We start from the raw sequence: 22,666 nt of genomic DNA on the forward strand, positions 1-22,666 counted from the left end.
CGAGCCGCCCCAGCGGTAGCCGCGGAAGGACGGGTAGGGGACCCTGGCGGTTTGCTCCGCTCTGTGGAGGAGCGATGGGGAGGCGTTGGGCTAGGGCTGAGGTAGGAAGGAACCCAGCCGTCGACGCCTCCTTCGACATTAGCCCCTGAGCCGTGATGCGAGCGTGGGTCCTACTCTTCGCGGTGCTCTGCTCCCTCTCAAGAGGTGGGGCTGGGCCCCTCGGCCCGCCCGAGGGCCCCTGTCCCGCCGCCGCCTCCGCTTCGCCCCGTCCCGCCTCCTCTTCTAACTAAAATGTCCATGGTTTCTTTCCTCCGCAGTCGGATCGCTACGTTCTTCTTTGCTCAATAAGAAAGGCTGTGTTTATGGTATAGTAGGACACCCAGGTAATGAGAGCTCTTCACCCCGCGAGGCCTAGCGTGCGACCTGGGGGGCGGGGTGCTGGGTTGGGAGCAGGCCTGCCCTGGGCATCTGTACTCTGCCCTGGTCACCTGCTCTGCCCTGGTCATCCGTACTCTGCCCTAGTCACCTGCTCCGCCCTGGGCATCTGTACTCTGCCCTAGTCACCTGCTCCGCCCTGGGCATCTGTACTCTGCCCTGGGCAGCTACGCTCTGCTCTGGGCATCTACTCTGCAGTTCTGAAAGGTTGAAGGACTCTATCCTTAACAGCCACACCAGCCTTAGCTATGGCACATTGCTTAGAGCTACACAACTCTTTAGGGAGACCAGATTCAACACAAATCTCTTCCTGAAGTTGTGCTGTTTTGCAACCTCCCCCACTCCAATCCTTGAGCTTGAACTCTGGGTCTTTGCACTCAAGGCTAGCACTTTTACCACTTGAGCCACAGCTCCACTTTCGGCTATTTTACTGGTTAATGGAAGATAAGAATCTCACGGACTTTACTGCTCAGGCTGGCTTCAAACCACCCTCCTCATTTCTCAGCCTTCTGAGTAGCTAGGATTATAGGCCTGAGCCACCCACTCCTTTGGTATCCATTATAGGAGTAATTTCCAGAGCCGGAAGTCTGTTAGAAAGCCTCTTATCTCTCCTCGTATTTGTGGGATCTACTGTAGAGTTACACACTCGTTAAGGTTGAGCTCAAATGTTATTCACTGTATTCGAACTTACCCCATATTCCTTTAGAAAAGCAAGTCACCTGGCTACTTTTAAGTGAGCTACTTCATGGTATTTATGTTTGGAACATCTGTATTTGAACCCTATCTCCCTTATCTGTGCCATCACTATACCAACAAGTTGGAGAATAGTGTCTTTTTTATATTCACAACCTGGCACTCAGTGGCCTTTGAAATAATCTTATGGAACTACACCAGTTCCAAGCATACTATGACTACTGCTACCAAATCTGAATCCCAATAGGTAATTGCAGAACTCTTTCCTAGCATAAGGCACTTAGGCTTAGTTACTATTACCAACAAAGAGAATTTACAGTGTTGGAAGCCAGGTCAGGAATTATCCCCTCCTTTCCGTTAGGGGTAATGGTTATAGTTAAAATAGTTTTGTAATCAAAACTTTTTCCCTGGTCTCTGATTCCGTTGTCCCTTCAGAAAATATGATTAGAGTTCCAAATTAGATGACTAAATGTGTACATTTTAACTACACTATGTGAAAAAATTGCAATTGAGAGTAATAAGGATGACTTTGCTAGTCATTTTCTAAAAGAGGGTTAGCAAAATGTTTAGATTATAATTTTTTAAATACTGAAATCCAAAACTAGTACCCTGGGGACAAAATAATACAATTGTATTTCCTGATTTTGCTATGTCATTTAGTTACACATTATTTTATTTTGTCATAGTGAAAATATATGTAAAATTACGCCAGAATAGCCCATTCCTCGTCTGTATGGATTTTAGTCGTGCCAATAAAGAAACAGTGGACCCCAACTACTTATGGATTGGGCCTAATGAAAAGGCATTAACAGGTAGATTATTTGACATTCTTCTTTTTCTTTGGTGTGTGTGCCTGTCTCTGTGTGTGAGTGAGTGTGTTTTGAGGCAAGATCTTGATACGTAGCCCAGAGTGACTTATAACTCCACCTGGAACTTGAAATCCTGCCTCTGCCTTTCAAGTGCTGGCATGTATATGTTCTTTTTGGGGGGTTGTTTGTTTTTTTGACCAGTCCTGGGCCTTGAACTCAGAGACTGAGCACTGTCCCTGAGCTTTTTTGCTCAAGGTTAGCACTCTACCACTTGAGCCTCAGTGCCACTTCCATTTTGTTTTTTGTTTTGGGGTGGGGTTTGTTTTTTTTTTTTTTTGGCCAGTCCTGGGGCTTGGACTCAGGGCCTGAGCACTGTCCCTGGCTTTTTGCTCAAGGCTAGCACTCTGCCACTTGAGCCACAACACCACTTCTGTCCTTTTTTATATATGTGGTGCTGAGGAATCGAACCCAGGGCTTCATGTATATGAGGCAAGCATCTTGCCACCAAGCCATATTCCCAGCCCCCCCCCCCTTTTTTTCTATTTATGTGGTACTGAGGAATCAAACCCAGGGCTTATGCATGAAAGGCAAGCACTCTACCACTAAGCCACATTCGTCCCCCCAGGTAGTCATTTTTGAAAGGGAGAAATTAAATTTTTAACTATGATTTTTATTATTCTACACTTAAATGTTACACGTTAGTTTGTGCCTTATGCACTATTTATGCCAACACTGGAACAGTGGGTTTTTTTTATTTGTTTGTTTGTTTGGGTTTGTTTTTTGCCAGTCCTGGGGCTTGGACTCAGGGCCTGAGCACTGTCCCTGGCTTCTTTTTGCTCAAGGCTAGCGCTCTGCCATGTGAGCCACAGCATCACTTCCGGCCTTTTTTCTATACATGTGGTGCTGAGGAATGGAACCCAGGGCTTCATGTACATGAGGCAAGCACTCTTGCCACTAGGCCATATTCCCAGCCCGGAACAGTGGTTTTTATGTGTTTTAATTGCAGTGATAGAAATGGAACCCGAGCTCATGTAGGCAATTGCTTTACCATTGAGCTATATACCTCCTCTAAAACAGTCATTTTTGTATTGTACTTTTTTTTTTTTTTTTTTTTTGGCCAGTCCTGGGGCTTGGACTCAGGGCCTGAGCACTGTCCCTGGCTTCTTTGTGCTCAAGGCTAGCACTCTGCCACTTGAGCCACAGCACCACTTCTGGCCGTTTTCTGTATATGTGGTGCTGGGGAATTGAACCCAGGGCCTCATGTATACGAGGCAAGCACTCTTGCCACTAGGCCTTATCCCCAGCCCCTGTATTGTACTTTTGTAAGGAAAGGTATTGGGGTTTAAACTCAGGGCCTCACTTTTGCCACACCTCCAGCCCCCCCTTTTTTTTGCACTGATTATTTTGAAATAGGGTCTCATTTTTTGACCAGGCCTGCACCTTGACCAAGATACTGCTATTTTAGGCCTCTTGCCTAGAATAACAGACATAAGGCACTGTGCCCAGCTCAGAAATTTTTTTTATAAAACTTTAAAAAAGTATCCTTGTGGCACCAGTAATATGAAATATTTAATATATAATTTTTGTGGTGTTAGAATGCCTTGGGTTTGAGCATTATTGATTTCTGTGAAGAAATAATATCTAATTTACTGAGTTACTGGTTATACAATTTGGAACTAAGTAGCAAGAAATGAATCAAAGAAAACATGTATAAATTTCAAAGGTGTACCTATCAGGATTTTTCATAGAGTAAGAGGATAGAATGAATATTTTGTTAGATTCTTGGAGGGAACATATTTTTTCAAAGTTGGTGTTTATTTGTAACCCCATTTCCTGAATAATGCTTGCATTATTATTTGTTAAACAACCATATAATTTACTACTTCCACCTAGGAAATAATCGAATAAGTGTAACAAACACAGGACAGCTGATGGTGAAAGATTTTCTAGAAGCTTTGTCTGGACTTTACTCATGCACTCTTTCTTACAAGAGCATCAAAGCAGAAACTCAAGAAGAAACTATTGTAAAGAAGAGATATGATTTTATGGTCTTTGGTAAGAATACAAGCACATTATTAATTTATACATTTAGCCTGAGTCAGAGTTAAGTATAAGGTTTCCTCCTTTAGTAAAAATGAGTCTATTATAGGTAATCACTATCACATAAGTATTTTGATTAGGCAAACTCTTAACATCAAGATAAATGCATATTGAATGCCCTTTTTTCAAGTTTTCATTTCCCACTGCCTTTGTATGTAAACACAAACTATCACAATTCTGACAGGTAATTTAAAACTGATACTTGATTTTACAAAATCAAATTAATGATTCTTTCACTGGTGTGAGCTGACAGTAGTAACATTTTCTGTGAATTAAGAAGTTCCTCCAGGGCTGGGGATATAGCCTAGTGGCAAGAGTGCCTGCCTCGCATACACGAGGCCCTAGGTTTGATTCCCCAGCACCACATATACAGAAAACGGCCAGAAGCGGCGCTGTGGCTCAAGTGGCAGAGTGCTAGCCTTGAGCGGGAAGAAGCCAGGGACAGTGCTCAGGCTCTGAGTCCAAGGCCCAAGACTGGCCAAAAAAAAAAAAAAAAAAAAAAAGAAGTTCCTCCAAATATTCGTATTTTTTTCTTGGTACTGTTAACTTATCATATAACCAATCCATAGAACCATTTTCCTCTTCTAAGTAAATAAAATATCAGATGAAAATAACATTTTTATTAAGTTTTGAAAATATTTTATGAAGACAATTTAATGAACCATTTTATTAAATAAATTCCTGCTGATTTGCACAATTAGTGAGATTTAATATTACAGGGTTTGGGGTTTTTTAATTCTTTGGTAGAAGAAATTAATGCTAGCCACATTTGTTTTTATTTTCATCTTTTTTCAAAGCTTATAGGGAACCTGATTATTCATATCAGATGGCTTTGCGTTTCACCACAAAGTCTTGTATAGGAAGATTTAATGACCTGCTTTTTAAAGTGCTAAAGAAAATCTTGGATAATTTAATCTCTGATTTGTCATGCCATATCATAGAACCATCATATAAATGCCATCTTGTTAAAGTTCCAGACCGTGGCCTCATAAATGAGCTATTTATAGCCTTTCAAGGTAAAAAAATTAATATTATTTTATGAGTTTAGGCCTCAACTCTGATAGATTACAAAATTAATTATCATATAAACATGAGCTATCTTATAAGTAATAAGTTGTAAATGTTTGTTAAGCAGTAAAGTATATTGTTGTCTAGTTCTGGTTTTAAAAACTAACATGCTTCTGGGTACCAGATGCTCAAGCCTGTAATCCTAGCTTCTCAGGAAGCTGATATTTCAGGTTTATTGTTCAAAGCCTGCGTAAGCAAGAAAAGTCCAGGAGCCTCTTATCTTGAATTAATCACCAAAAAGCTGAACATGGATCTGTGGCTCAAGTAGTAGAGCACCAGTCTTGAGTGGAAAAAGCTCAGGGACAATGCCCAGGCCCCGAGTTCAAGCCCAGTACCGGAAAAAAAAAATAAAATAAATAAAAATCAACATACTAAGCCCAGTATGGGGAGGGGAGGCAAGCCTGTAATTTTAGGGAGGGGGAAGGAGGTAAAGGAAGGAAAATTCATGACTCAGTTCACCTAATCTGGAGCATCAGGAGTGAAGGGGAGCCTGGTGCTGGGCCGGGTCATGGGGTCCAATGGAGGAAGGCAGGCTGGGTGGGAGCCACGTGTTTCCTTGGGGGCTGATTTTTGAACAGAGGAGGGACTATAAGGTATGCCAGTGCTTCTCTTTATTCAGATACCTCCCCAGCTGCACTGGCAGCCTATACGCTTTTGGGTGGGGCAGAAGGTGGCACTGCCCATATCTGCACTGCCACATTCAAGGACCAGAGGACTTGGGGACACAGAGGGTCTGATACTTGTCTCAAAAATCAACTCAGATCCAGGAATATGGCTTACTCTTATAATCCTTGCTCCTTAGGAGGCAGAAATGAGGGAATCACTGAAGCCAGCCTAGGCAAAAAGTTTGAAAGACTCCATCTCAACCAATGGCTAGGCATAGTGGAATGAGCCTGTTATCCCAGCTATGGAGGAATAACAGGACTGGGCACTGTGGCTGGTGTGGTCATAAAGCAAGACCCTACCTCCAAAATAACCAGTGCAGGGCCGGGATTGTAGCTTAGTGATAGAGTGCTTGCCTTGCATGCCTGAAGCCCGGGTTTGATTCCTCAGCACCACATGAACAGAAAAGGCTGGAAGTGGTGCTGTGGCTCAAGTGGTAGAATGTTAGCCTTGAGGAAAAAAAAAAAAAAAAAGCCAGGGACAGTGCTCAGGCCATGAGTCCAAGCCCCAGGACTGACAATCGGCCAATCAATAAATAAATCAATAGTAGCCAGTGCACAAAGGGGCTGGATGTGTGGCTTCAGTGGCAAAGCACCTGCCTAGCAAGCATGAAGCCTTGGATTCTAATCCCCAGCACCACCACCAATAATAATAAAAATAACATACTAATTGTTTGCTTTCAAGTACATATAGCTACTTATTTAGAAGTCAGTATCATTTATGAATATATCCTTTAACCATGCAGCTAATATTCCACTTTTTTTTTTTTTTTTTTTGCCAGTCCTAGGGCCACTTGGGGCCCTAGCACTGTCCTTGGCTTCTTTTTGCTCAAGGCTAGCACTCTGCCACTTCTGGCCATTTTCCATATATGTGGTGCTGGGGAATTGAACCCAATGCTTCATGTATATGAGGCAAGCACTTTTTGCCACTAGGCCATATCCCCAGCCCCACTTACAACTTCTTATAGAATTTTAAATGGTTTATTTGAGAATTTACAGACAGAAATAACCAAACCCAGTTTGCTTCCATTTTAAAGAGTTGTAGACGCTGTTCCAGCTCCCGATTCTGGGCTGCACGCATGCGGGCGGTTCCAGCTCCGGAGTCTGAGCCCTGATCCGGCACACGTGGTCGGCAGTTTCGGCTCCCGAGTCCGGGCTGCGACCAAGGCCGGTTGGTTCACTTTTTACTTCCCCAATAAATCTGTCTTTTTGTCAAAAAAAAAAAAGAGTTGTAATTACTTCCATTAACCCCAAGATGGAGTAAATTCACATGTATAAATTATTCTGATTGTGTACCTTCATTTACTATTAGGATTAGTATTTAGATTCAGTGTATATATGAATGCATACTGAATAAAGCTTTATTGAACTTTTGAGAACTTTTAAAAATCCTTTTGTGAACCTATTATGTTTTCAACCTCTAGTTAATCCTTTTGCACCCGGGTGGAAAAATGCATGCAATGTGTCTGTTGACTGTGAAGATATCACGAACCATAATGTCCTCCAGGTGAGAATCTCATTGTAAGTGCCAAATACAATAAAACTTTTTATAAATGTTTGGAAATACTTTATTTCAATAATTAAAATTTTCTTTCTTCACAAACTGTCTCTATGTTGTGACTGTTTGTCAACAATAAAAGCCATTTCTAAAGAATAAATTTCAATTTCTCTTTGTGTGTGTGTGTATGTGCCAATATTGTGGCTTGAATTCAGGGCTTTCTCTCTGGCTCAGCTTCTTTACTCATAGCTGGTAGTCTTTTGGAGCCACACCTCCAGGCCAGCTTTTTGCTGGTTAATTTGCTGTTTAGTTGGAGATAGAGTCCCATGGATTTTTCTGCCCAGGCTGGCTTCAAACCACAATCCTCAGATCTCAGCCTCCTGAATAGCTAGTATTACAGGTGTGAACCACTGACACCCAGTTTAAATTAAATGTGTAAGTTACATATATCCCTTAAGTATATGTACATATATATTGTTTATATATGTTGTGAAATTACTGGCTATTTTAGTCCATAGCCATACCATCTCGAACACACCCAATTCTCATCTAATCTCAGAAGCTAAGCAGGGTTGGGCCTGGTTAGTTATTGAATGGGAAATTGCTGGCTATCTTAAAATGTATTATTTTGTAGTAGTACATCTGCAGTATTATATAGAGCTCCCCAGATTAATATGTATTCTATTTATAACAGAATGACGGAACCCTGGTCTTTGTGTCCCATGTGATGATTAAACAGCAGCCTGAAGAACAACCTCACAACCATTTCATCCTAGGTTAAACCAATAGTTCTTCAAAATTATATCTATCCTAATAATAACAGCTGCTCTCTCCTCTGCCCTCTTCACTGGCTAAGTAAATAGTCTTGAAAAATCCCTTTATGCTTCTAGTCTTGTTCCTGAGCCCATACCTTTATAATCTATACCTTTAAAGCCATACCATGTTATACAATGGCTTATTGAAAGTACAATTTGATGTTATTATTAAATCTCTGAAAGTAAGGCAAAATTCATGCATGATTAGTTTTTAATGGTGATTGAAGGCTTCCATTTTATTTGTTTCTCTTTTTCTTGACGATTTGTGATATATGCCTATAATCCCAGCTCTTAGAAGGCTGAGGCAGGAAGATCACAAATACTGAATAAAGGTAGTGAGACCCCATCTCCAAACCAATAAAATGCTAGAGGTGTGACTCAATGTGATAGAGTACTTGCCTACCAAGCCTAAAGCCCTGAGTTCAGACCCCAGTACTGCAAAAAAAAAAAAAAAAAAAAAAGGGTTGGAAGTATAGCCCAAGTGGTAGAGTCTATGTCTAACAACCATGAAGCCCTGGGTTCAAATTCCACTTGGGCAAGTAATAGTAATATTTAACTCCAGTTAAATAGATAGCTCCAGTTATCTACAATATGGAATAGACATAAATAATTGAAACATTTTATTTGATTTTTTTCCTTAACCATTTTACATATGTATTGACAGTTGATAAGTTCAAGGCTAGACTAGGTTTAGCCTAATTTTTTGTATTAATATGCAACTGCTAGAGAATTATGTATACAGCATGGCAGGTTTTCACTATATTTCATTGCCTCTGACAAAGGAGATAGAATTTGTTTCATAGTTTAGTAATCATATTTTTCTCTGGTATTTAAATCTTAGGCAAGAGATCGGATAGAAGAATTTTTTCGGAGCCAAGCATATGTCTTATACCACCAATTTAATAGAAGTATACCCGCTATGCATTTTGTGGACCATAGCTTTCAGGTTGCACGTATGGATAGCTGTCGACCAGGCTTTGGAAAAAATGAAGGCCTACATAGCAACTGTGCTAGCTGTTGTGGTAATTATCAAATATAAAAACCTAGGTTATATAACCAATAATCTTCTTACTGATTTATTCTATGAAATATATTTTGCTAAAGATGTAACAAAATTCTAAGCTCAAATACTACAATTATCTTATTGTATATTTATTCTTAGTAAAGTACACTCTTGTATTATAAAACATTCTTGGGCTAGGAATATGGCTTAGTGGTAGAGTTCTTGCCTCACATCCATGAAGCCCTGGGTTCGATTCCTCAGCACCACATAAACAGAAAAGGCTAGAAGGGGTGCTGTGGCTCAAGTGGTAGAGTGCTAGCCTTGAGCAAAAGAAGCCAGGGACAGTTCAAGCCCCAGGACTGGCAAAAAAAAAAAAAAAAAAAAAAAAAAAAAACACAAAAAAACAACCTTATAGTGTTCTACTTAAGGTTAAGCTTCTGTACTATGAAGGAAAACAGAATGGTCCTACTTATAAAACATCAAGATGAGGAAATAAGTACTAGAAAACTGGAAATATGTGTCACTATAGAAGAGATGTCAAAAAGCTATTTCTAACATATGTATGTATGTGGGTGTGTATGTATTAGAGGTTTTAGGGTTTGAACTCAGGGCTTCAGTCTAACTAGGCAGGCATTCTACCACTTCAGCCAATTCTTTTTTTTTTTTTTTTTTTTTTTGGCCAGTCCTTGGACTCAGGGCCTAAGCACTGTCCCTGGCTTCTTCCCGCTCAAGGCTAGCACTCTGCCACCTGAGCCACAGCGCCGCCTCTGGCCGTTTTCTGTATATGTGGTGCTGGGGAATCGAACCTAGGGCCTCGGGTATACCAAGGCAGGCACTCTTGCCACTAGGCTATATCCCCAGGCCCCCTGGCTTCTTTTTTGCTCAAGGCTAGCACTCTGCCACTTGAGCCACAGCGCCACTTCTGGCCGTTTTCTGTACATGCGGTACTGGGGAATCAAACCCAGGGCTTCATGTATTCAAGGCAAGCACTCTTGCCACTAGGCCATATTCCCAGCCCCACTTCAGCCAGTTCTTATTCTTACCTTTAAGGGTCATCAAATTATAAGGCTTAAAATTCATAAATAATCTTCTACAACTTAGTTGGTTTAACAGGTGTAGGTAAGGGTATAGAAATGGTATGATATTGAAGACATTAATAATATGAGGTGCTTCTAAATTATAATAATCTTCTCCATGTGTTTTCCTTTGCAGTGGTTTGTAGCCCTGGGACTTTTAGTCCCGATGTTGATGTAACGTGTCAGATTTGCATTTCTGTCCATACCTATGGAGCTAAATCTTGCCCATAAACAACAGACAAAACTCCGCAGTGTGAAGACTAGAGGTGAAAGCATTGCTACCTGCTTGTGGAGGTAGGAGACATAAGATGACTCAGTCACATCCTAGAGCAACACAGATAACTCCATAAAATAGAACCAGTAAGACCAAAACATTGGAAAGCAAACATTTTAGAAAGTTCTAAAAACCTTGTTGACATGGCAACAGTTAAATGCTAAGAAAGCATTTGACCCAATATCTCCAGTGTACAAAGGAAAGTTTTAAGTATTGGTGGATGATTTTTACTGAAATATGTTTTATTGTACACAAACTGAATCTTGCTTTGTACCTAAGACTATATTAAGGTCAAGAAGAGTATAGCAAAGCATACTATAATAAAAAGTTTCTATTTTCCATATGTTAATCTGTTTGAAATCACTCTTATGTAAAGTTATGTATATTACCTTTGTAATTAGACTCAAAAATATCTAGTCCCTGTGCTTTTATTTTTAAATAAAAGAATTATGTTTTTTAGTATAGGCTTAGATTTACAGAGTAATCAAGCAGGTAATACATAGGATTGTATGCAGTTGTCCTATATCTTCATCCTTCCCTCGTTTTCCCCTAGTGTGAACAAACGTACAACATTTGTTTTTTTGTTTTTTTTTTTTGGCCAGTCCTGGGCTTGGAGTCAGGGCCTGAGCACTGTCCCTGGCTTCTTTTTGCTCAAGGCTAGCACTCTGCCACTTGAGCCACAGCGACACTTCTGGCCATTTTCTGTATATGTGGTGCTGGGGAATTGAACCCAGGGCCTCATGTATACAAGGCAAGCACTCTTGCCACTAGGCCATATCCCCAGCCCCAAACATACAACATTTGATGTGGCACATTTGTCACAATTAATGAACCATTACTGATACATTATTATTAACTACAGTCCAAGGTCTACATTAAAGTTTTACTCTTTGTGTTTTAGGTATTGGCAAATGCATAATGACATGTCAGCCATTACAGTTTCATACAGAATAGACTCACCACCCTAAAACTCTATCTCACATATTCATCCTTCCCTCCAAGTCCCAGTCCCTGGTTTCCACTGTCTCCATAGTTTTGCCTTTTTCAAAATGTCATAGTTTAATTATAAAGTTTGTAGACTTTGCAGATTGGCTTCTTTCACTTAGCAAATATACCTTTCAGGTTTCTGTATGTCTTTCCATGACTTTAGTAGCTTATTATATCCTAGTGTGTTTATCCACTCACTCATTACAGAAATTTTGGTTACTTCCCATCTTGGGCAACTATGAATAAAGCTGCTGTGAACATTTGTGTGCAGGTTTCTGTGTGAATATAAGTTTTTAGCTGAACTGGATTAATACCTAGGAATGTGATTACTCAGTCATATAGCCTGCCAGACTATTTCCCAAAGTGGTTTGCCATTTTTGCATTACCAACATCAGTGAGTAAGTGTCCTTGTTCCTCCTTTCCAGCATCTGGTACTGACAGGTGTTATATTTGGGCCATTCTAATATGGGAATAGTGGTATTTCACTGTTGCTTTAATTTCCAAGTTCCCCAATGACATCTAATATTGAGCATCTTCCCATATGGCTAATTGTGGTTCTAAGATATATACAGATATATTTATACATATATGTGTATATATATATGAAAATCACAATAAGAGGATAAGTAATCCAATTTAAAACACAAATTCTAAAGACACGTCGCTAAAAAAGATACACAGGTGGCAATGAAAAGATGCTCAATATTAGATGTCATTAGGGAATTTGGAAATAAAGCAACAGTGAAATACCACTATTCCCATATTAGAATGCCCCAAATATAAAACCTGTCAGTACCAAATGCTGGAGAGGAGGAACAAGGATACTTCAGGAAGTTATAGAGTTTTGTACTTTTTATTTAGTTCTTAGTGGGGGTTTTTGTTTTTGTTTTTTGGGGGTGTGGCAGAGATAGTCTCACTCAAGCTGAGCTGTAACTTCCTGTGTAGCCCAAGCTCATCCCAAACTCAGTCCTCCCGCCCCCACCCCCCAACCTCCTGAGTACAGGTGTGTACTACCACACCTGCCTGGTAGGGTGTTCTCAACTAAATTCCAAGTGTTCATTGTGGGCTTATAGAGAAACAATGAGCTTTTATGTATATTAATCACATATCCTATAACCTAGCTAGAATTACATATTAGTTCCAGAAATTCTTGTAAGTTCTTTGGGATTTTCTTTTCTTTTTTTTTTTTTTTTTTTTTTTTGCCAGTCCTGGGCCTTGGACTCAGGGCCTGAGCACTGTCCCTGGCTTCTTCCCGCTCAAGGCTAGCACTCTACCACCTGAGCCACAGCGCCCCTTCTGGCCGTTTTCCATATATGTGGTGCTAGGGAATCGAACCGAGAGCTTCATGCATAGGAGGCAAGCACTCTTGCCACTAGGCCATATTCCCAGCCCCTCTTTGGAATTTTCTACATAAGCAATCGTGTCATCTATAAAAAATGTCATTCTTCTCAATCTGTATATATTTTCTTACTGTATTAGCTAGATATCTTCTTAGTCCTTGTACAGTGTTGAACAAGAGAAATGAAAGAAGACACCCATGCCTTATATTCCAGATCTTAAAAGGGTCACATCCAGAATCTTGCTATTAAGTGCACGTGTGATGCGGGTCCTGGAGCTTGAACTCAGGGCCTGGGCACTATCCTTGAGCCTCTTTGTACTCAAGGCTAGCATTCCATCACTTGGGCCACAGTGCCACTTCCAGCTTTTTCTGAATAGTTTATTGGAGATAGGAGTCTCATGGACTTTCTTACCTGGGCTGGCTTTGAACCACAATCGTCGGATCTCAGCATCCCGTGTAGCTAGGATTGCAGGCATGAGCCACTGGTACTCAGCTGAGTCACACATTTTTGACTGCCTTTCATAAACATTTTCTAACTAAAAATTATAGTAGTGTTCATAGGTGTTCTAATGAAATTAAACATAATATTGCTGTAGATAGACTTTTCTCAGGAAACAACTTTTAAATATTTGTTTCTTTCTCACTTAATATCTTTACAAAGATTTCTACTTGGGTTGTAGCTGCTGAACCATGAAACAAAAAAAAAATCATTCTTTCTAACTAAAAAACTATCTGTACTTTACAAAACACAAATATCTGTTATACAAGAAAAAGGTTTGCTTTTACAAAACAATGGCAGTAGCATACTTAGTTCAGATGATAGATTTAGTATAATTTTACTGTCCATATTGAAATGTTACTGAAGTAAAAGAAAATCTCCAGAGCCAGATACTGATCTTAGGCACTAAATCTTGCCCATAAACAACAGACAAAACTCAGCAGTGTGAAGACTAGAGGTGAAAGCATTGCTACCTACTTGTGGAGGCAGGAGACATAAGATGACTCAGTCACATCCTAGAGCAACACAGATAACTCCATAAAATAGAACGAGTAGGGCTAGGAATATAGCTTAGTGGTAGAGTTCTTGCCTCGCATCCATGAAGCCCTGGGTTTGATTCCTCAGCACCACATATATAGAAAAAGGCCAGAAGTGGCGCTGTGGCTCAAGAGGTAGAGTGCTAGCCTTGAGCAAAAAGAAGCCAGGGACAGTAGGCCCTGAGTTCCAAGCCCTCAGGCCAAAAACGAAACAAAAGACACAGAAAGCTGTTCAATTTAATAAGCCAATTTATAAATTGATCTGCTCTGCTCTGTAATCACTATTAAATAAGTGATTTAAAAAAAAACAATTGTGAGGCTGGGTGCCAGTTGGCTCACTCCTGTAATCCTAGCTACTCAGGAAGCTGAGAGCTGAGGACTGCAGTTCAAAGCCAGCCTGGGAAGACCCTTACCTTCAATTAGTCACCAAAAAGAAAACCAGAAGTGGAGATGTGGCTCAAGTGGCAGAACACCAGCCTCAAGTGAAAACGCTAAGGGGAACAGAGCCTGCCCCTGAGTTCAAGCCTACTGGCACCAAAATAAAATGAATTAAAATTTAAAAAAATAAATAAAATAAGAGTTGTGAGGGGGGCTGGGAAAATATGGCCTAGTGGTAAAGTGCTCGCCTTGTATACATGAAGCCCTGAGTTCAATTCCTCAGCACCCATATATATAAAAAAAAAAATGCCGGAAGTGGCACTGTGGCTCAAGAGGTAGAGTGCTAGCCTTGAGCAAAAAGAAGCCAAGGACAGTGCTCAGGCCCTGAGTCCACGCCCCAGGACTGGCAACAAAAACAAAACAAACAAAAAAAGAGTTGTGAGGAAGTTAAAGCAGTCTCCATTTTTACTATGCCTAAGAATGACCTGGGAGCCTTTACAAACCCCGAAGTACAGGTCACACTCCAGACCAAGTCAGAATTTCACTGCAAGTTTTAAAGTTGCCCCAGGTAATTTCAACATACAGCCTATGCTCTACCACTGTGTTTAGAGGGGGGTCGGGGTTTGGGGTGGGATTTAGCTCAGCGGAAGAGCTAAGGCCCTGAGCTAAGGACCAACAAGCTCAGGGCCTTAGCTCTGAAAAAAAAAAAAAAAAAAAAAAAGGCAACTAAAAAAGAGATGATCAACCTCTATACTAAAGACAAAAAACCTTTTGGCACTACCCTTCCCCCATCCCATCCATGCCACTCAGCTGTGGCAGTTTTGGAATAAGTGGGCCCAGGTGGAATACACTCAGTTACCATCTCCTCCTCACCTAAACGGGAGGCGTCACCACCCAGCTCTGCAAAGAGAGGATAAAGCATTCAGGAAGTCTTCAGGTCACCTCTAGTCCCTGTAACGTTTTCTTTCCAGTGATGGAAAGTTTTACTCTGGACTCTAAGCCCTCAATGCCCATGCCAGGGAGCTGGACTCTCATCGTTGTATCTAAATGACAAAGCACTAGACTTGCAGACTCCTTCCCAATTCTCAGGGGGTAGACAGACATAGGATTATACCTAGAAGATTCAAGCTGTAGCAGCCAAAACCCGGAATGGGTTGAGACCTTGCATTTTAAAGTCAGAAAAACCAGAAATTGGGAGGAAGCGAAGTTACCAGAGCGGGACTAGCCCTGAGAGACTGTTCCAGTCCAGTTCTCTCTCCACAGCCAGTGGCCAGTGCTGGCTTACATGGACTGGCCAGTGTAAATCAACTATGCTTCTGAACCAACAGGCCTTCACTGAGGGGCCACAGTACATCCAAGTCTTCTTTAGAGGAGCCTGAAACCCAAGGCCAGCATTCTATCCTGACTGTTTCCCCAGCAAGCAGATTTTTTTTTTTTTTTTGCCAGTCCTGGGGCTTGAACTCAGGGCCTGAGCACTGTCCCTGGCTTCTTTTTGCTCAAGGCTAGCACTCCGCCACTTGAGCCATAGCACCATTTCCGGCTTTTTCAACGTATGTGGTGCTGAGGAATCGAACCCAGGGCTTCATGTATACGGGACAAGCACTTTACCACTAGGCCATATTCCCAGCCCCAAGCAAGCAGATTTTCTTCCTTACTGGTCCCTACCTGTGGGTTGACCCAGGGCTTGGCTGAATGTGCCCCACACCACTCTTGTATGGAGGGAGGAACAGGAGCTCCTGCTCCCCCTAGGCCTTACTTATCTTTCCTTATTGAAGATAAGCTGTGCTGCAAAGTTACTCAGTAGCCCAGGACCTGTTGTGGGGGGACAGTCACTTCCATTTGGTGCTAAGAAACAAGAGCTCACATCAATGGATCCCCAGGTACGCACACAATTATCTTGCCTAATTTCTCAAATAATCACATGAGATCCATGTTTTGGATCCCCATTTTACAGATGGGAGGACAAAGGCCAAGGCAGGTCTCACGGCTCAAAACCATTGCAGAGTTGACCCTTGGGACCCACTTCACACTCAGGCTGTTTCCACCCTACTGGTTGCTCAACAAATGTTTAGCGCAAACCCACTTAGTTTTAGGCATCATGACTCCTTTTGTAAAAGGAGAAAACAAGCAATTAAGTAATTAAGAACTGAGGGCTGGGTGCTGGTGGCTCATGCCTGCCTAGCTACTGAGGAGGCTGTGATCTGAGGCTCATAGTTCAAAGCCAGTCCAGGCAGGAAAGTCTGTGAGACTCTTACTTCCAATTAAACACCAGGAAACTGAATGTGGCACCATGGCTCAAAGTGTTAGAGCACTAGCCTTGTGCTGAAGAACTCAGGGACAGTGCCCAGGCCCAGAGTTCAAGCCCCATCACACACACACACACACACACACACACACACACACACACACACACACACACACAAAAGAACTGAGGAATTGCTGGTGGCTCATGCCTGTAATCTGAGCTACTCAGGAGGCTGAGATAGGAGAATCAGAGTTTGAAGCCAGCCTGGGCAGGAAAGTCCATGAAACTTTCATCTCCAATTAACCACCAAAACTCCAGAAGTAAAGCTGTGACTCAAAGTCGTAGAGCACTAACCTTGAGCAAGAAAAGCTCAGGGACAGTGACCAAGCCTTGAGTTCAAGCCCCAGTACCAGCACACATAGAAAAAGAACCAAGGAAAATGCTATGATGAAAAAGAAGAGGGCATTCTAGAGAGAAATGTCAGGAGTCCATGAGCCCCCCGCACCCTTCCTAGGCTAGAAAGCCAAGGAGCAGCTAGGGATGCTCTGGGAGGTCTGAAAGGAGAGCTAAGGAAGCCAGCTCTGGCTGGCACTCCTATCCCCCTCTCCCAGGATTTCTAAGCTTGTTTTCCAAGTTGAAAATGCTCTTGATGTGGTTAAAGAATTGGTTCCAAATTTCAAATTGCTCTACTCTTTTCAGAGTTTCCATTTGTACTGCCTCCAGAGATTCTGTCACCAGAAACAAGTCTTCATTCACGTTGACTGACAGGAATGAAGGGGGCAGTTCCTCCTTCAGCTTCCTGGGGAGAGTGAAGGGCTCTAAGAGCTCAGGATGTTAGGGTCCCTGCCTCACAACGGATGCCTCTGCCTATCACCAGCTAGGACAGTGTGTGTGAGGCACACAGCCCCCATCATAGTGTGTTTCACTCCTGTGGGCCAGGGGATGGGAGTGGAGAGTGGAAAAGGGCTCACTAGCATGCATGGCATGTGCACACACATCGTAGATGGTGTGACGCTCTATACAAAATGTCATTTACTCCTCAACACAACCCTATGATGTAGGCAAAAGTACATCCATTTTACATAGGAAGAAATTAAGACTCAACAACAGGTTACCCACACAGCTGGTAAGCATAGAGCTAGCGTTCAAACCCCAGTCTGTAAAAGTCCAAAGCATGAGCCCTTCCTCAGACACTGAGAAGGGCATCTGGAAGCCTGGCAGGCCTTCTCTGAAGAGAGGATCCAGGGTGCATTGGCCACTGGATCCCACCTGGCTGTGTTACATGCCCTTGAGCTCGAGGCATCTCTGATTCCCGAAGGAAATGCATTTTGAGCTGAGTGGTGGTGGCTCATGCCTATAATGCTAGCTACTCAGAAAGCTGAGATTTGAGGCTCAAGGTTCAAAGCCAATCTAGGCAGGAAGATCCACCATACTCTTAATCTCGAACGAAGCAGCAAAAAGCTGGAAGTGGAGCTCAAATGTTAAGAGTGTCAACTCAATGGCAGAATGTGGCTCAAATGATAGAGTATCAGCCTTGGGCAACAAAGCTAAGGGACAACACCCAGGCCCTGAGTTCACATACCAGTATACACACAAACACACACACACACAGAGACACACAAACTCACTGAGAATCTTTGGGTCTTGAAAAAAATATTAAAAAGGTAAAACTGTACCTACTCGGGGCTGGGGATATGGCCTAGTGGCAAGGGTGCCCTGGGTTCAATTCTCCAGCACCACATATATGGAAAACAGCCAGAAGGGGCGCTGTGGCTCAGGTGGCAGAGTGCTGGCCTTGGGTGGGAAGAAGCCAGGGACAGTGCTCAGGCCCTGAGTCCAAGGCCCAGGACTGGCCAAAAAAAAAAAAAAAAAAAAAGTACCTACTCTGCTGAGGAAGACCTAGTCCCAAACACTGTGGGTACTTTCCCCTGAGCTGCTACTCAGCCTCCAGAAATTCCAGCCAGGAAAGAAAAGACGAACACAAACAGGGCTATCGCTGGAGCTGGCTGTGTCCCCTTAATTGGATACACCATGCTCTCCAGATGTCAGAACCTCTGGGGCATTTGATGGGCACCCCCAGTGGATGGCACAGTGGTACTTTTTTACAGGAAGTATTCTTCCCCGGGAGTTGTTCAATTGCCTTGCGCTTCATTGCAGTGAAAGAGTAGAACCAGAATGAGTACGGGAGTGGGCTGAGGGGTCGGGATGCCCCTGGGGACGCCCCTAGTGCCTGAGATGGGCCTCTCCCCTGCCCTCCCTCTGGGCCAACCCACAAAGGCTGCCTGCCCAGCAGCCAGCATCCTGGCTCACAGTCACCGTTGGAGCAAATGTCTACAGTACTGCTTCTGTGTCAGGCACGGTGCTAAATGATTAATGTCATTTATTTTACAACAGTCTTCTAGAGTTGACAAGATGAGGACACTGAAACTTAAAGCAACTTGTCCAGAGGCCAGCAGATAGTATCAGAGTGGGCTTCAAAACCAGGTGACCCTAGCTCTGAAGTCTGCAAACCTCCTTTGCTGTTCAGCCAACCACCCACCCAGTCATTGTGGTTGATCGGGGTTGGAACTCAGGGCCTTGCACTTGCCACATCTCCAGCCCTTTTTGTGTACTGGTTATTTCGAGTAAGCGTCTCATTTTTAGCTAGGCCATCACTTGAACTCCTTAGCTTTTCTTCACTGAAGGTTGCCACTCTACCATTTAAGCCACAGCTCGGTCCCATTCCTTAGCTTTTCTTCACTGCAGGTTGCCACTCTACCATTTAAGCCACAGCTCTATTTCTGATTTTTCGGTGGTTCAGTAGAGATGAGTTTCACAAACTTTCCTGCCTGGGCTTTGAACCTTGATCCTCAGATCTCAGCTTCCTGAGTAGCTAGGATTACAGGCATGAGACACTGACACCTGGCTTTTGTTGTTGTTGTTTGGTTTTGCAGCTTGAACTCAGAGACTGGGTGCTATCCCTGAGTTTTTTCAGCTCACAGCTGGTACTCTCCCAACTAAGCCAAACCTCCACTTCCTGCCCCTTGCTGGTTAATTGGAGATAAGTATCTTTCAGATTTGTCTTCCTTGGATGGCTTTGAACCAGCTCAGAGATTACAGGTGTAAGTAGGATTATAGGCCCAAACCACTGGTGCCTAGCAGATCCTATTTTTAGGCTTCCTCCATAACTGGAACAATAAATGTTTACCACCACTCTGTTGAGATGTCTCCCTGATTTTTCTGCTTAATCTTAAGTAGATCCTCAATTCTCCTGATCTCAGCCTCCCAAGTAGCAAGGATTATAAGCATGAACCACCAGTGCCTGGCTTCCATTCCTCCACTTAAATGACAAACATATAAACACATGACTAGCGAATCTAAGAGAAATTAAGGGAAAAGATGGAAAAAGAAGTCTCTATAGGAATGGTTTCCAATATAAATCCATACTTCTCCCTCCCCTGTTCTGATATAGCTCTTCTGCACATTTCTCAAATGGAGGTGTTCAGACGTGTGCAAACTGACTGGTTGATTTACCTCATATTCACCTGTGAACCTTCTATGCATCAAGAAGGCCCTTGACTGGTCCTCTTCTCCCTCCAATGTGTCCCACAGGGTAAAGCCAGTCCTGCAGTCATGTCACCCGCAGAGGGTCCTTTTCCCCTTCACCAAATAGAAGCAATCAATTCTGTCAGCATCTATCAAGCTTCTGGAAGCAATCATATCCCCTGCATGATCCATCTTTTGAACCAGAGCTCTTGTGACCTCCTCAAAATATGCTGTTGTCCATTGTGCCTGGACCAACCAGGAATGAAAAGCTAGTTTAGGGAAGGAGGGTATTGGCACAGGTTTTTTGTTGTTGTTGTTGTTGTTGTTTTGCCAGTCCTGGGGCTTGGGCTCAGGGCCTGAGCACTGTCCCTGGTTTCTTTTTTTGTTTTTCTGCTCAAGGCTAGTACTCTACCACTTACTCTACCACTTGAGCCACAGCGCCACTTCCGGCCTTCTCTGTTTATGTGGTGCTGAGGAATCGAACCCAGGACTTCATGCATGCAAGGCAAGCACTCTACCTCTAAGCCATATTCCCAGCCCCTTGGCACAGTTGTTGTTGTTTTTTGGCCAGTCCTGGGCCTTGGACTCAGGGCCTGAACACTGTCCCTGGCTTCTTTTTGCTCAAGGCTAGCACTCTGCCACTTGAGCCACAGCACCACTTCTGGCCATTTTCTGTATATGTGGTGCTGGGGAATCGAACCGAGGGCTTCATGTATGGGAGGCAAGCTCTCTTGCCACTAGGCCATATCCCCAGCCCCTTGGCACAGTTTTTTAAATGTACTTTTAGCAGCCTTGGGTCAAAGGAAAGTCAGCTTCCAGGGCAATCAGAATCTGAAACGGTTCACCTTCGTTGTTTTACAGCAAGTGAGGCAGCCGTGACATGGAAGAATAAACCTCACAGATCCCAGATTCTCCTCTGCCCCCATGGAGCCCAGCTGGACCAAAGATGGAGGAAAGAATACCCCAAACAGGAAACACGAGACCTGCTTTCTGCATCTCCTAGAGTTGTTTCCTGTTCTAAGGGGATAAGGGCTTCGAAGACAGGCCCACTACCCTCCAGCCAGATTCTCACTCATGTTGAACAAAGGAACAGTTAGGAATGTAAGCATATTTGCCCTGCCTGGCTATGTCTTCCCTTGGCTCTGATACCTGGGCCTTCCTCCTTTGTGTATTCTACCCAGTTCCCAATGAGCCTGTACTGTCAGCCTCAGAAGGGAACAAAAGCTTCTTAAGCTCCAATTCCCTATTCTACCTTCTGCTACCTTATTCTAAGTCCCTTATTCCTAGTCCATGCGCCTACCTTACCCACAGCTCTTTTCTCTGCCCCTGTCCCCTCAACTCTCTCCCAACCTAGGAACTCCAGGTGCCTGTTAAGACAGTACCCAGAACCAAAGACCCCTCAGATAGGCCTCTTACCTCTTCTCTGACCCCAGCTGCTCAGAAATGGGAGCTACCAGGGGCTGGGGATATGGCCTAGTGGCAAGGGTGCTTGCCTCGTATACATGAGGCCCTGGGTTCAATTCCCCAGCACCACATATACAGAAAACGGCCAGAAGTGGCGCTGTGGCTCAAGTGGCAGAGTGCTAGCCTTGAGCAAAAAGAAGCCAGGAATAGTGCTCAGGCCCTGAGTCCAAGCCCAGGACTGACCAAAAAAAAAAAGAAAAGAAATGGAAGTTACCAGAGTCAGATCTCCACACAGTTCCTGGCCTCTGGGTCCGAGGAAGCTGCCATCAGGAATGTGAAAGTTCTCCAGATAGAGTGTTATAAAGGCTAGCTAGGACCATGATGTACTTCTCAAGCTAGATTAAGCTACATTATGGCTGGCTGAACACAGAGGCCAGTATATTCTTTCTTCTTTATGTACTCCAAGAGTAGAATGAGAGATCTAATATACAGCATACATGTGTTTGGACCAATGTTGTGCAAGGCACCTGGGCCATGCAATTCACTGAGTTGGAATAAGGAAACCAACTATAGGTGGTGATCAACCAAGCAATGACCATGGCCGTGCCAAGTATGGGTGACTTTAGAACCAGGTCCCCAAATGTCACACTAGGCTGGCACAGCAGTGAGACCCAGGACAACTGCAGCTAACATCTATAGGGAACAGGCTGGATCAGGAAGAGGACTCAGCCTCCTACACCACATCCTGCCTGATACCCTCTCTCGGGGGGGGGGGGGGGGGAGATGCTTTTTATCTGGATACCACCTAAACTCTTTACCCTCCTCTGGTAAAGAGGGCAGCTGGTCCTACCCTTCAGACATAACCAGCACAGCTTGTCTTCTATCTCTACATCCTTCCATTCTGGAAAAGCACTGCCGTGGTGATTATCAGAGTAGGCATAACAGCTACCATGTATTGTGTTTTGAGGGGAGTATGAAGAAACTGAAACTGAGGAGTAACTTGGTAAGGTCCTATCGCCAGTAAGTGACAGAGCTGGGATTTGAACAAAGGTTACTATCTGTGTGTTCCACGCCTCACCCTGGTTGTACTCTTGAAGGCATTCCCACAGAAGCCAGAGGAGCAGCCCACTTTCAGTACTGAGCTATGGGAGGGGAGCAGAGGCTGGACTTAGGCAAAGATCCCATACTCACCTTGACAGCCCCCGCCTTACCCTCCATACACATACTCCAAGGATGTTGTGAGGCTGGACGGGGCTAGGGTAGCAGCCAGGCTGCTGGAGGGAGCTCTTGCTGCCAGCCTGAGACTTTGTACCTGTTCTA

The 22,666-nt window shown here is 43.4% G+C and overlaps 1 protein-coding gene across 8 annotated transcripts; it reads left to right on the top strand.

Annotated features, from left to right (window-relative positions):
• On the top strand, positions 1–13,790 carry Zpbp2 (zona pellucida binding protein 2). 8 transcript variants are annotated; one of them, XR_007213756.1, is made up of 9 exons: positions 19–204; positions 318–383; positions 1,815–1,940; positions 3,831–3,992; positions 4,835–5,053; positions 7,192–7,274; positions 8,922–9,102; positions 10,296–10,453; positions 11,335–11,680. XR_007213756.1 is itself a non-coding variant. In XM_048366237.1 (9 exons), the coding sequence occupies exons 1-9, from the start codon at positions 156–158 to the stop codon at positions 13,678–13,680; spliced, it is 981 nt and encodes a 326-aa protein (XP_048222194.1). In that variant the 5' UTR covers positions 19–155; the 3' UTR covers positions 13,681–13,790. The 8 variants fall into 8 exon arrangements, 7 of the variants coding, with proteins under 7 accessions (XP_048222195.1, XP_048222194.1, XP_048222193.1 ...); XM_048366237.1 differs by lacking the exon at positions 11,335–11,680 and adding an exon at positions 13,668–13,790 and having other exon boundaries at positions 10,296–10,377; XM_048366238.1 differs by lacking the exon at positions 11,335–11,680 and having other exon boundaries at positions 1–33; positions 10,296–10,991.
• Positions 13,791–22,666: the final 8,876 nt, after the last annotated feature.

Source organism: Perognathus longimembris, chromosome 17 (assembly GCF_023159225.1).
Source record: "Perognathus longimembris pacificus isolate PPM17 chromosome 17, ASM2315922v1, whole genome shotgun sequence".
NCBI lineage: Eukaryota > Metazoa > Chordata > Mammalia > Rodentia > Heteromyidae > Perognathus > Perognathus longimembris.